We start from the raw sequence: 14019 nt of genomic DNA, 5'->3' as shown, positions 1-14019 counted from the left end.
TAACAAAGTGGCTTATTACATAAACATTTATAACATGAATTGTCGATTTATTAGAAGTTGTATTACTAGTTGTACAGTGAGTATAATGAAAAACGGATCATTCTTAATAACCTTTGATTTAATGATCGGATCTTGACATTCTAGGACTCATTCTCAACGATTCGAAAGGGTAACCTCAAAAATGTTACTCTCATACAAATGCATCATACAAAATAATCTTTATAATTGTTACTAAATTTTTTATTATTTTATTAAAAATAACGAATGAAAAATTTATTATAAATATTAAAAATTTATAAATTTTTTCGAGCAGAAAGAATCTGTAATTGATTTTTATTAACAGCCGCCTTGTTTTATTTTCTACTATCAAATTTAAAGTTAAGCTAACAATATACGCAAAACTAGTGCAGAATAACTATGTTAAAATTAAAGCAAATATAATTACATACCTACTCGGGGCTGAAAGCTCATCTATATATCAAGAGGGAAAAAAGGAAAAACTGGTACGAAATACATTTCATGTCAGCATTTTTTTCGGAAGAAACTAAATTTCTGTAACTGCTAAGATTTTTTTTACAATTATAGGATATATAACTGCTTCAATCCCGAGAAATAATAGATATAGGCGAATAGATTGGATAAAAGAATAGATTTACTCTGCCCAAAACTTAGCTATGAAAATAGTTTTACCACCAGCTTTTCCTCTTTTCCATTAAACTTAATAATTCGACAACTTTCAGTTATTTTCTCTGATTACCAGAGATGCCAACTACTCCGGACACGCCAAAATAATTAAAAAAACGGTAAATAAATACAAAGTAAATTTTGCAAATCTAGTACTACTTTTGCTTGCTTTTTAAAAGTTATAGCATGACTTAAGTACCATATCTGCCAACTTTCACTCTCTCTGAGAATGAATTTTCCAAGTGGTAGTAAAACAATTACCCAAAAACAACCTTACTCAAAAATATATTTATATTTTGACTGGGTTAAAATTCGTTATCGTTCAGATTAGTATGCTTTTATATATTTGTTGTAATTCTTTAAACGTAGTGGTGGTCAAACTCACTTATAATTATTATTATAATTCAAAAATTTTAATGACATGACATGAGTTTCGGTACCACTTTAAATACAAAATTAAAATCTTCCGGAAAAACCGGAAGAGTTGGCAGGTATGAAGTACTATACAGTGGTGAATTATATAAGACTACGAAATATTTAGAAATAGTTATGGATAAAAATCCACTAAAGTGAATTTATTAAAAGAGTCACAATTGATAAACTACCACTTTAAAATTTATATTTGCTGTCCGGAGTATGTTGGCATCTCTGGATTACCCATGAAAATGTCACTTACCTGCTTCATCCACTTATACCTCTTCATATCTGTTTTATTATTTACTTATACATACCTGCCAACTTTTACGTATTTGGCGTAAAACTTTATTTCTATATTTAAAGTGGTAGTAAAATGCAGTCTTTCTATACATTCCTTGAATTTATGAGCTTAATTTATAATATTTTTGACCAGCACAATTTTTTAAAAAAGAACTAAGTATATATTTATATGTAATACTATCGTGGTAGTCTACATAAGCTTTTTTAAAATATAGCGTATGCTTCTGCCTAAAATTGCAATTTAAATTCCATTTTACTACCTCTGAGAAAAATCATCCTCGAAAGGAATAAAAGTTGGCAGGTATGCTTATAATGCTATTGAAAATCGTTTTAAATCGTGTTTATAAGATCAAGAGTGAACTAACATGTCATAAATTTTACTCTCACTTAAAATATAAAAATAAAATCTTTCCCGGAAACAGGGATAATTATTTGCCCTAGAAATGGTACTGGTATCATTGCAAATAAAACATTTTGGATGGAAATTATATTTTTATCTACCACTTTTTAAAGTTGAAAGTTTTTCTTATTAATTCCCCTCCTTCCAAAGGATGTTCTCTGACCATTATAGTATCTGCTTTGTATCATTGAACGCATGAACTTATCAGTTATGCAATATTTTAAAAAATATAAGAGATGATTAGGATATTCTTATTCTTTTACAACCAAACTAATGTGGTCAACTTTATAATATTGATCTTACCTATTTAAGGTGAGGGGATTATTTCAAATCTAAAATTATCTTTGTTCCGAAAGTTACAGATTTTTTTTTCAAAATAGTATTTTTAATTAAGTTTATTTTTTATTTCAATGTAAAAATTTATAAAGAAGGAATAAGTTTATAGACATACATATACACTAGTCTGGTCACTTAAAAATAACACTTGAGGCAAAACGCATATGACCCTATAGTATTGCATCATAAACTGTAATGCATTATCGCCTTCTTCCCTTTTCCCTACGTAGCAGAGAAGTGGGGACTACCTACTATTCACTCGAGTGAATTTTAAGTATTCCTGGTTAAGTATACATTACTAAAATACATGAAAAACGTAGCTTGTAGAAAGAAACCGATTTCGGGTTTGAAATTAGTGACGTAACAATATTTAAGATACGTTCAGAAATCTTACTCAACAGAAGAAAAAAAAATCGTTCCCCCGTATAATTGATTTATGCACTACAACTGGCAAATCATTCAAATTTTCATGATAATACCTGATTACGAGGTGATGATGTTTTTAATGATGGAAATAAACAAGTTTAGTTAATGTTTTCAGGTTTTCATCATCACATGGGAAAAACTTCCATGAAGAATGAAATAAAAATACAAATAAACAATTAAAGTTTGCAGCAATGACAATAACAATATTTAAATAATTTACTTATTGAAGGCTTCATTAACACTTTTACTTTTAATAATTTGTTTATTGCATATTTTTTAGATATGGCAACAATTTGATTTTCACTTTTCATAAAAGTGCTTTCCTTTTATAATTAGAAAAACTAATAAATGTTCACCTAAATATTCAAATGCCTTAAATTATATTTCTGTGAAAATTAAATTAATTTTTCTGATTAAGTAATTTGGTAATCAAATAAATAAACAAATGGATAAAAAATGAAATAATTAAGCAATCAAAATAAAAAAAAATAAAGCAGGAATTACAATATATGAATGGAAGCAAATAATAAGCAAAAGAAAAAAAAAATAGATGAAATAATATGCTTATTTTAAAAAGCATTTTATTTATTTATTTATTAACTTATTTATTTATTAACTTATTTATTTATTTATTCATTGTATATTTGAATTTTTAAAAGATGCATAAAAAAATTTAAAACTGTAATATAAAACGTTTCAAATCAATTAATTTTAAATTTAATTCTTTTAAGCAGATAAAAGAAAGAAATGCTTGTAAACTAATGGCCGATAAAATTCAGCATAAAAAATAAGAGAAGATAATATAATGCAATTGTCCATTGAGATTTTATTATTCCTCTTTTTCGTATAATTCCTAAATCTATTATATTTAATATCTGCTTATTTTTCACTATTTGGAGTTATCTTAAATTAGTTTTATGGCAAATCATTGAAATATTTACGAAACAACGGCTTTGTTAGAAAAAAATGCACCTTTTATAAACTTATTCTTTGAAACAAATCTACAAATCATTTAATTCCCGAGAGAATCGCCAATTTGGCGTTCAGCTGTCAAAGCGGTTGGCGAGTAGATTGATGTCAGCAACCCTGCAGTTTCGAGTTCGTGCTCGATGTGATCGGTCGTATGAAGCAGAGCACACTTCGCGAGAAGAAACGCGTTTAGCGAGGCAAACGCGCATCCTCTTCCCCGCTGTTGTGAACGATCACACGGGGAGCGAGAGAATAACAATTTCGAATGGTTCAACAGGAGAATAGCAGCACAATGGGAGAAGAACGGACTTCCACGTGTGCGGAAAAGAAAAATTATGAAGTCGTGAGTTCATGTCGACACAGACATTCCAGCGTAATTTCTTCATGTTCTGAGGATGCTGAAAGTGAATCGACTTCAGCCGGATATCCTTCGACTCAGGATGAGGAAAGAGATGAAGAGTTTGAGTACGGCCCTGGTATCGTTAGCAAATTGAAAACTCGGTATCTAAGCATTGCCTTAAAGCAAAATCGTGGAACAAATATGAGGAGATCATGCAGTATGGAAAATCTCTTAGACCAGGACAGATCTCCGAAAGTGAATGGTGTCGATTTGCGTTTGGCAGTGAATGGTGTAGGAAATGGTGTTAAAAGCGAGTCAGCTATAGGGAATTTGAAGCGCGCTAAGAGTATGGACACATTGTTGATGGATTTAAATCCCACATCTGTAAAAGAGCTAATGAATGGTGATGACAAAAAGGTACCGAAAATAATACGTAAAGTGGATGGTGGTTTAAATCGTACAGTGCCCATGATTTGCGACGAAGAGTTGCCCAAGCCAGATACCGTGAAGACCTACAAGCGGATGTTCGAGCCAGCTGAGTCTAGAAGGGGTTCTCATTGCAGGAGACCTCCTGTTCTGAGAGCTAGTGCAAAGTCTTCAGCTCTGGCAGCGTCGAAGAATAATGGAATCTTGTCAAGTCAGAGTGCCAAAGTTAATGGAACGTCTTTGAAAAATAAACTGAGTGCCAAACAACCGCCAGCAGTGAAAGCTCAATCAAATGTTTCAGCTGTTAATGGCATTAACGGAGTTGCAAAGAAGCCTTGTGTGAAAGATCTCACTAGACCAGCTTACAACGGATGCCATGTCGTGAAAGCCAGTCCCGTTAAACTGATTAGTAGTCCACTAGAGAATAAGAACATGGAGAAAGAACTAAATAATAAAAACCTTCTTCTTAATATTAGGGATATTCACGTACCCTCAAAGCCAGATGTAATCTGCAATGGTAGTTTAAAACTTAAAGATAATTCTAAAATTATACCGGATAAAATAACAAATAGCATAAAAGAAAGCAATGGCATAATTAATTCTAAACCTAAGGTACCCCCCAATAAACCATCTCTTAAGCCACCCAAAATACTTCCTAAAGTACATTTAGAAAATGGCGTCAAGGAATTGCCATCAAAAATCAAACCAAGTTCAGTAAATGGATACCTTAAAGCGCCAGAACCAATAAAGAAGGAGAGCAATCCTATTCAGGAGTCAAAAATAAAAGAAGAGAAACAGCCACTCGCTGAAAACAAAATCGTTGAAGAATACAAGCCTCCTGAAGTCTCAAAAATAAAGAATGGACTCGATTGTAAACAAACAAATGGATTTGTTACTGATAAATCTCCTCCTTCCATTTGTGATATTCCCATATTAGACAAGCCAGTTCAAGAGAAGAAAATTGATGCTGTGCAAGTTACACCTGACAATCAAAAAATAAGTGCGAAAACTGAAACTGTGGATACACCCGTCAAAATTGAACCTAAACCTGTAAAAAAATTAGCCCCCAGCCCACCTTCAACGTCTATGGTGTTTGACTTTCGTGGTAAAGATGTGGTTCCTCACGTAGCTGTGCTACCAACACCGTTTGGATGCAAATCCTTGCATCCCAAAAAGCGGCCAATTTTAATTGATGGCAAAACAGCGCCAAATGGAAATGGCGTTGCAACAGACGATGAGGACGAAGACTTTGTGGATTATAGTGTACCACCCCCCAGTGGAGTAATATTCGAAGGAGAAAATATTAAAATTGGCCGTGGCTCTATACTGTCTACCAGGAATAAAGACGTAAGTAATAAAATTTATTTTGGATTAGAATACATATTTCGTATAAAGTATTTTCAAACTACGTAATAGTTTAATAATAGTATGATATATATATATATATATATATATATATATAAAGATTTCTTAATAAAAGTAGTAAGATAGTTATATAGTCTACCAGAAAAAATCTGCCAAATGGTTAATCATAATAAAATTAAGGATAAGGGAAATTAAAAATAAGTCATCCTAAAAACTGTCTAAAACTCTTTACCTGGAATTTTATAACAAAACATTTAAATCCAAATACACTGAAGAGTTTTTTATTTTATGAATATTTTGTTGTCTGTTCGTAGAAGTACTCTTATTGTTACAACTATTATAATGTTTTTTATTCTAAATGCTCAACTACGTTTTCTTAATTTTGAACGAAGAATGAAAAAAAAAATTAATGATAGCTTTTTTGAGGACTAAAAGAAAAAATTCCTGAAATTATTATCTTTTTACAGTACGTTCAAAAATTTAAAAGAGTAAATGTTATTTTAAAGCTTTTTTTTTTTTAAAAAAAAACTGAAACTTAATAATGTTCAGGTTTGAATTGCAGTTGTAATATGTAACGATTTTTCTTTCCTTTCTTACAATTACGAGTAAAAACAAGTTTGATTAATTTTTAAAATTTTTCAGAATTTTAATTTGATGAGAATGTTGTTCTCTTAAAATATTTAAAACATTTTATAGCAATAACTATCTTACAACAACGTTTAAATTTCAATTTTATACTGATAATAAGTTTAAGTCTTTTTTTCTTCTTCTTTTTGTTATAAATATTACTTCAACATTCAGAGATTTGTTACGCAAGAATAAAAAATGTAAAAACGAGCATATTGAAAAAAATAAAAAATAAATGAAGCAACTTATGATAGGATTTGCAAACAAAAGTTTATTAAAGTAACGAATTTAGTTTCCTTTTTACTGTCACTTTCTAAAAAATTTAAGGTCGGCGGGTATCTTTATTTATTCTTTTGATATTATGTTCAAATAATTTACGCGAGGTTCTATAATACGTATTTCGAAGCAAATGCTTTGATGACAAGAGGTAAAAAGGTACATATACTTTCTCTTTAATTTGCTTCCTTTTTCGTTTTTGCTTACTTTTTCAGTCCAACATAGTTTTTAGCATAACTTACTTCATAACATGATCTTGAACTATTTTACCATTATTTTGGCACAGTATAGCCGCATCCCGTTCTTGTGGTAATAATATCTGCATTTAATTTAATCCATATTATTTAAAATAAATGATATCTTAATCTTGATCTGAAATCAAAAATCTCCGATTTTGCACGGTAATAAATTTCCCTTAAGGTAGCTTAATCGATTATTCATATTATCGATATTTTCACAATTTCAATGTAATATAAATAGTTGGAGAGTAACGCTTAAAATGACAATATAAAATGTTTTAATCGTTAAAATACTAGTCCCATAATCAACTGCATTAATGGCTTAGTTTTATTATAATCGACACAATTTTTTTCATTTTCCGAGAAAAACGATATAATTTCGGCTGCCACAGCTGTTAACCGTCTTAATGCTAATGCATACCTGCCAACTTTTACGCATTTGGCGTAAAATTTTATTTTTATATTTAAAGTGGTAGTAAATATATACTATGTTTTCTTTTATAAATAAAATTCTTAAATGATTTTCATCACCACTATTCCTAGAAAAATTAAGCATATATATTAATATGTGTCACTATCATGGTAGGCAAATTAAGCTTTCTCAAATACAACGTATTTTTTTGATTAAAATTAAAATTTTTATTCTATTTTAATACCACTGGGAAAAATCATAATGGAAGGGATTAAAAGTTGGCAGGTATGGTAGTGTGTTTCTGTTTCGGAACATGTCTCTTTTTCAAAATGACAAAAACTGGTAACCCTATTCTTACATTATCAGTATTAATATTGAAATAGCATGATTCCTATCTTCTAAATTATTTTAAAAATACTGAAATCATTATTGAGCTGGAAATGATTCCATTGCTGTATTTTTAAACCAAATTGGTTGGTAATTGGAAGAAATATTTAATCACATATAAACTTTCATATTTTTTTTATAAAGCTGGTCATTTATTATCATAAAATACGAGCCCGGTGAGTTAACGGTTAATACGTAAACCCCAGAGATGCCAGCTTGCCTCGGACAGCAAATATATATTTTAAAGTGGTAGTTTATCAGTTGGCATTTCTGTAACCTACAGCCCCTGAATTAGATAAGCCGACTTATCATTTATTGTTGGAGCAAAGAGCTAACATAGGCACAGCGAATAAATATTTTCAAGTGGTAGTTTATTAATTGTAATTCTTGGTTTAATAAGTTCGATTTAGGAGATTTTAATCCACCACTTTTTCTAAACAATGCGTAGGCTTATATAATTCATCACTTTATGGTACTTATTACATGCTTTACATTTTAAAAAGCAAGCAAATATTGTCACTTATTTGCAAAATTTACTTTGTAGTTATTTACCGTTTTTTAAATTATTTTGGAGTGTCCAGAGCAGTTGGCATCTCTGTAATAACATAAGCACAATACTAACATAACGTTAACTAGCGAACTTGTTTGCTCCAATATTGCTTGATAGGTCAGCTCTGATAGTATAGGAGCCTTATTGTAACCCATTCCATTATTGCCTAATCATAGAAAGTAGTCTAAATATAACTAATCGTAATATATGGTCTTCATCGGACTTCATTCAATAGTAATAGTCATACCCTCCAACTTATGAGGATTTTGAAAATAATTCTTTCTAGTGGTAGCGAACCAAAGTAGAAATTTTTAAAGCAAATGGATCTCTCATAAAACTTTTATCAGAACTTAAGAATCTAGCCATATGGCATGAACTTTTATAAGTAATAGTGGACAAGTTACGCTAAAATTAATTTTTTTAAAATATTAAGACATTAATTTTGCTACCGTCTGAAAAGAAGATTTCTGAAACTACGGAAATTCCGTAGCAGTTGGAGGCTATGGAACTTACGTTTAACTATCAGGAGCTTTTTTTAAGGTACCGCTTTAACATTCAGAGGTCTGAAAAGGTAAATTTCTGTATCGATTACAAAATTTGGCTGAATTAGTGGATATTTCTCTATGTTCCCGACAGACTCGAAGCACTGTGATCCGACTACAGATGCAAGCATGAAAACTTCTCTTATTAAAATATATATGATAGACAAAATTATCTTGTTTGTGCAAATCAAATCCCGAAAATGAGAGACTTCTGCAGCCACTGTTTTTCTTTGTTTTTAAAAAAAAATTCTTTTTAAAAATAACGCTTGGCTTATATGGTCTAAATTGAACTTAAAACCTGAAAAGTATATATTAGTAGCAAAAGTTTTTCATTCAGAGTAAACTTCAGATATTTCTCCCCACCATAATACTTGAACAATTTAAAATGTAATTTGTACCAATAACGAAATATTCGTGCAAGTTTTAAGAATGAAATAATAATGAAAACCAAAGGGCAAGAATCTCGTGTAGATGCTACGGAAAATCCAAAACTGTTGAAGGGCAAGGATTTTAGATAACCATAATTTTTTAATTTAAGTATCTAACAGAAGAAAATCTCCATTTATTTAAACGCTATTATCCTATCATTTAATACACGGGCAGTCTCGTTCGCCCAGATACATTTTGATGATGATGACAATTAACCCGTGTGTTAGCCTTTTAAAAAGTTCACAAATTTTACCGAAAATCTACCGTTTTTGAATGTATTTTATGTATCCGGTGCAGTTGGCATCTCCGTGCATATTGCTAAACATTTTACATGTATGCCAACTTGCTCCGGACTGCAAAAAAATATTTTAAAGTGGTAGTTTATCAATTGTGAATCTTGGTTTAATAAATTCAATGGAGTAGATTTTTATCGGCCACTATTTTTAATTAATTCGTAGAGTTATATAATTCACCACTTTTAGAGATGCCAACTTCATAAAAGCAACTCCATTGCCTGCTTACCTCATTGCTCAACCAAAACTGTTCAAAAATTCCAGATGAATGGGATAGGGGCCGCTTCGCGGCCCAGGTGCCCAGTAAAATCTAAACACTAGGACTAGAGATGCCAACTTGCTCCGAACAGCAAATATGTATTTCAAAGTGGTAGTTTATTTAATGTGATTCTTGGTTTAATAAATTCAATTAAGTAGATTTTTATCTACCACTATTTCTAAGTAATTCGAAGGCTTATATAATTTACCGCTTTATAGCAATTATATTCCTGCCAACTCTTCCGGATTTTCCGGAAGATTTTATTTTCATATTTAAAGTGGTAGCAATACTCAGGTTATTCCAATCAACTTTCTGAACTTTAATGATAATTATAAATGAGTTTGACCACCACTACACATAAATGATTATAATAAATATATGAAAGCATAATAATCCATGCGCAAGCGAATTTCAACGGGATCAAAACATAAATATATTTATGAGTCAGATTGTTTTTCGTTTATTGTTTTACAACCACTCTGAAAATCCATTCTCGGAAAGAGAGAAAGTTGGCAGGTATGCATTTATGTCATGCTATACCTTTTAAAAAGCAAGCAAAAATAGTCAAATATTTGCTTTGTAGCCTTGTAGTTATTTACCGTTTTTTTAAAATTATTTTGGCTTGTGCGGAGCAGTTGTTATACCTTTTAAAAAGCAAGCAAAAATGGTCTAATATTTGCAAAATTATGTGGTAGTTATATTAACTGTTCTTTTAATTATTTAGGCGTATCCGGAGCAGTTACATACCCTCCAACTGCTACGGAATTTCGGTAGTTTCAGAAATCTTCTTTTCAGACGGTAGCAAAACTAATGTCTTAATATTTAAAAAAAAATTAATTTTAGCGTAACTTGTCCACTATTACTTATAAAAGTGCAGGCCAAATAGCTATATTCTTTAGTTCTGATAAAAGTTTTATGAGAGATCCATTTGCGTTAAAAATTTCTACTTTGGTTCGCTACCACTGGAAATAATTATTTTCAAAATGCTCATAAGTTGGAGGGTATGCAGTTAGCCTCTTTGATTTAATTACAGAGAATTAAGATACCGCATTCCTTCAAGCAATAATATATGATATTATTGCTTTCAAGCAATAATATATGATATTATTGCTTGAAGGAATGCGGTATCTTAATTCAATATGATTTAGATTTAAAATATATTGTGGTACAGTAATTGAAAGGAATTTGTAGTCAAATAAAATAATTCTACAAATTAGATAAAAACATAAGTTATTATTCTCTATTTTAATTTGTCTCAGAACATTGCCCCAAATCTGCAATACTCTAAATATAAAACTTCGCCAAATTTCAAGACATGGTTTAAAATCGCAGTTTAACATTTTTTCCCCCTTTAGTCTGCCAGCAATCTTTGCGGCTTACATTTCTTTTCCTTTTTCTTCTTTTTATGTCTTTATAAATTTTAACACGTTATCTCGTAAAATAATTTTCGAAAAGATAAGTTAAAGATAAAAAGTAAAACCCACACAAAACCGACATGGATAGACAGCTGTCATTGTTAAATAAGATAACGTCGATTCAAGTTGAAATAACATTGATGTTAGAACATCAAATGTAAATATATGAATGAATTTTTTAAAAAAAGAAGATAAAATTGGTGGGAATAGTATTAAAATGCTAATACTAAATAATTTATTTTTCTTAATCAAACGCAGTGATTTCTATCCTAAAAGCCGTTTAATATGTTGATGATGAACAATTGGGGTACAAAACTAAGTAATAAAAAAATTAATTTCATAATTAATTTGGTCAGAGTAAAAATTAATTGGAGGAAAATTTATGCAAAAAAATACTGCATCGCTATTAGCACCCTTAATTCAGGGTTGCAGAAGTCGGAAAAGCTAAATAACTTGTGACAATTGTTTAATGAGGTTATCTTAAATTTTGAAGGCTTTTTCGCGTAAATTTTAGTAATTCCGTTTGCCAGTTATAACACTGATATTTAACATATATATTTTGAAACGAACAATAGTTAGTAAAATGAATCAAAATATTTCTACCCAACTTACCACAAACAATAAAGAAATTGTTAGATTATGAATTAACACCTGGTTAGCTCTACTGATTTAAAAACCTCACCTATCCTACTCGTGTATATCATCCTTATAAAGGAATGATTCTTCTTATGAGAAAAGTAAAAGTGGTAGAATAAATGTTTCATTTATGAGATTTTATTTTGCTGCAGCAAACTTATTCTGACTATCATAAAATTTTAACAGGTTTAAGGGGTTTCAATTATCGACTCTGACAACCAATCAAAAGCTGCCTCACATACCTGCCAACTTTCACTCCTTCCGAGAATGGATTTTCAGAGTGGTTGTAAAACAATAACCGAAAATCAATCTGATTCAAAAATATATTTATATTTTGATCCCGTTGACATTTGCTTGCGTAAAGATTATTATGCTTTCATATACTTATTGTAATTATTTATATGTAGTGGTGGTTAGACTCATCTATAATTATCATTATAATTCAAAAAGTTAATTGGAATAACCTGAGTATTGCTACCACTTTAAATATGAAAATAAAATCTTCCGGAAAATCCGTAGAGTTGGCAGGTATGGCCTCATGCTATAACCTTAGACATTGTGTTTTATATACTTGTCAATTGGTATTTAATATTTATAGTGGTAGTTACGTCACACTATAAATAGTTATATTTGGATCATACATATGTGATAGGTGACTGAAAGGAATACTAATTTGTTATAGACAAATATGTACTGCCACTTTTTCAGATAGGAGTTTTTCATACACATATACTTGCTAACTCTTCCGGATTTTCCGAAAGATTTTATTTTTATATTTAAAGTGGTAGCAACACTCATGTTATTGCAATTAACTTTTTGAATTATAGTGATAATTATAAATGAGTTTGACCACCACTACATATAAATAATTACAATAAATATATAAAAGCATAATAATACTTGTCCAAGCAAATTTCAAAGGGATCAAAACATAAATATATTTTAGAGTCAGATTGTTTTTCGTTAATTGTATTACAACCACTCTGAAAATCCATTCTCGGAAAGAATGAAAGTTGGCAGGTATGCACATATATATTTGTCTATTTAAAATTTTTCTGAAAATAGATTTTGCTAATGGTTGTAAAACATTTCCCGAATTACAAACTTACTTAAAATCATATTTATTCTTTGACCAGGTTGAAGCATGTTTTTGTTGGGGTTTTCCCCATTTATGAATTACTTATTATTATTTGATACATTTCTTGTAATTATTTCGATGTAGTGGTGATCAAACTCATTTATAATTATTATTATAATTCAAAAAGTTTATTGGAATAATATGAGTTTCGCTACCACTTTAAATATACAAATAAAATTTTCCGAGAAAACCAGAAAAGTTGGCATACATATATATTAAAAGCCTGGGCTTAAATGGGTTAAGAAATCATGTCATTGTCATTTTCTTTTTAAATTTAAATCTTTGCTAGAAGACAAATAAGTGCTATAATTTTTTTGAATGTAAGTTTGATTAAAAACCCGAAAGAAGAGAATAAGTGTGGAACGCGGAAGAGTGTAGTGTGCAGCTGTGGCGCCATTTCGCATGGAAAAGGATGTGTTACGCCTTTCATTTATAACTTGTTAATACAGAAATCAATGAAACAATGCAATTTGAACTAATACTTGGGTTTTGTTTGAACCTTGGGAATTTACTACGTAAATATCGGAATAGCGGCTTTTAACTTCGAATTCATACACTATTTGCTTATAGTTGCGTAGTTGCCAACATTTGCTGTCTGCGAGAGAGATTTTTCCTTAGGTGTAGTTTTTACATGAGTCAGCATTTTAACGATCTATTCATTTCTAATAAGAGTATATCATAATAATTTAAAAATTTAGTTATAAAAAGTCATTCAGCTTATTTTATAAAATTAATTTGAATTTTATTTGTGGTAAGTATGTCTACTACCATCCGGTGTAATAAATAAAGTAAAAAACTTGTTGCTTTCTATTTCTTTTTATTTATCAAATCTATTTTATGAATGCTACAAACTGCATACAAAAGGAAACATATTTTACAACTTTTGATACATTTCCTAAAAAATTGGCATATTATCACCAATTTTATTCAAACGTCTTCACCAGAGTTGAAGTAAATAAAGAATGTATATGAAATTAAAAGTGGGGAAAAAATGGTTATTATACATACTACGGCCATTGAAAGAGTAAAATTGGCAGTTTCAACAGTCTGGATCTCTTTTAATTTTACAAGTTCTTAAAATCAAACTTATACTATCAAATATAAAAAAAAAATGTCTACCACTTTAAATATAAAATCTCTTTTAATTTTTTGC

The 14019-nt window shown here is 30.0% G+C and overlaps 1 protein-coding gene across 1 annotated transcript in view; it reads left to right on the top strand.

Moving 5' to 3' along the window:
- Nucleotides 1-3646: 3646 nt before the first annotated feature.
- bif (protein phosphatase 1-binding protein bifocal) overlaps nt 3647-14019 on the top strand; it is a 100001-nt gene continuing 89628 nt past the window's right edge. The window contains exon 1 of the mRNA XM_016074224.5: nt 3647-5645. Within this exon, the coding sequence (XP_015929710.3) occupies nt 3798-5645 (1848 nt within the window). The 5' untranslated portion in view covers nt 3647-3797. The remainder of the gene's footprint in view (nt 5646-14019) is intronic.

The sequence above is a fragment of the Parasteatoda tepidariorum genome, chromosome 4 (assembly GCF_982258835.1).
Source record: "Parasteatoda tepidariorum strain Cologne lab strain chromosome 4, Ptep-v5.0, whole genome shotgun sequence".
Lineage (NCBI taxonomy): Eukaryota > Metazoa > Arthropoda > Arachnida > Araneae > Theridiidae > Parasteatoda > Parasteatoda tepidariorum.
The sequence above is the reverse complement of the archived record's forward strand: the minus strand, read 5'-3'. Positions and strand labels throughout refer to the sequence as shown.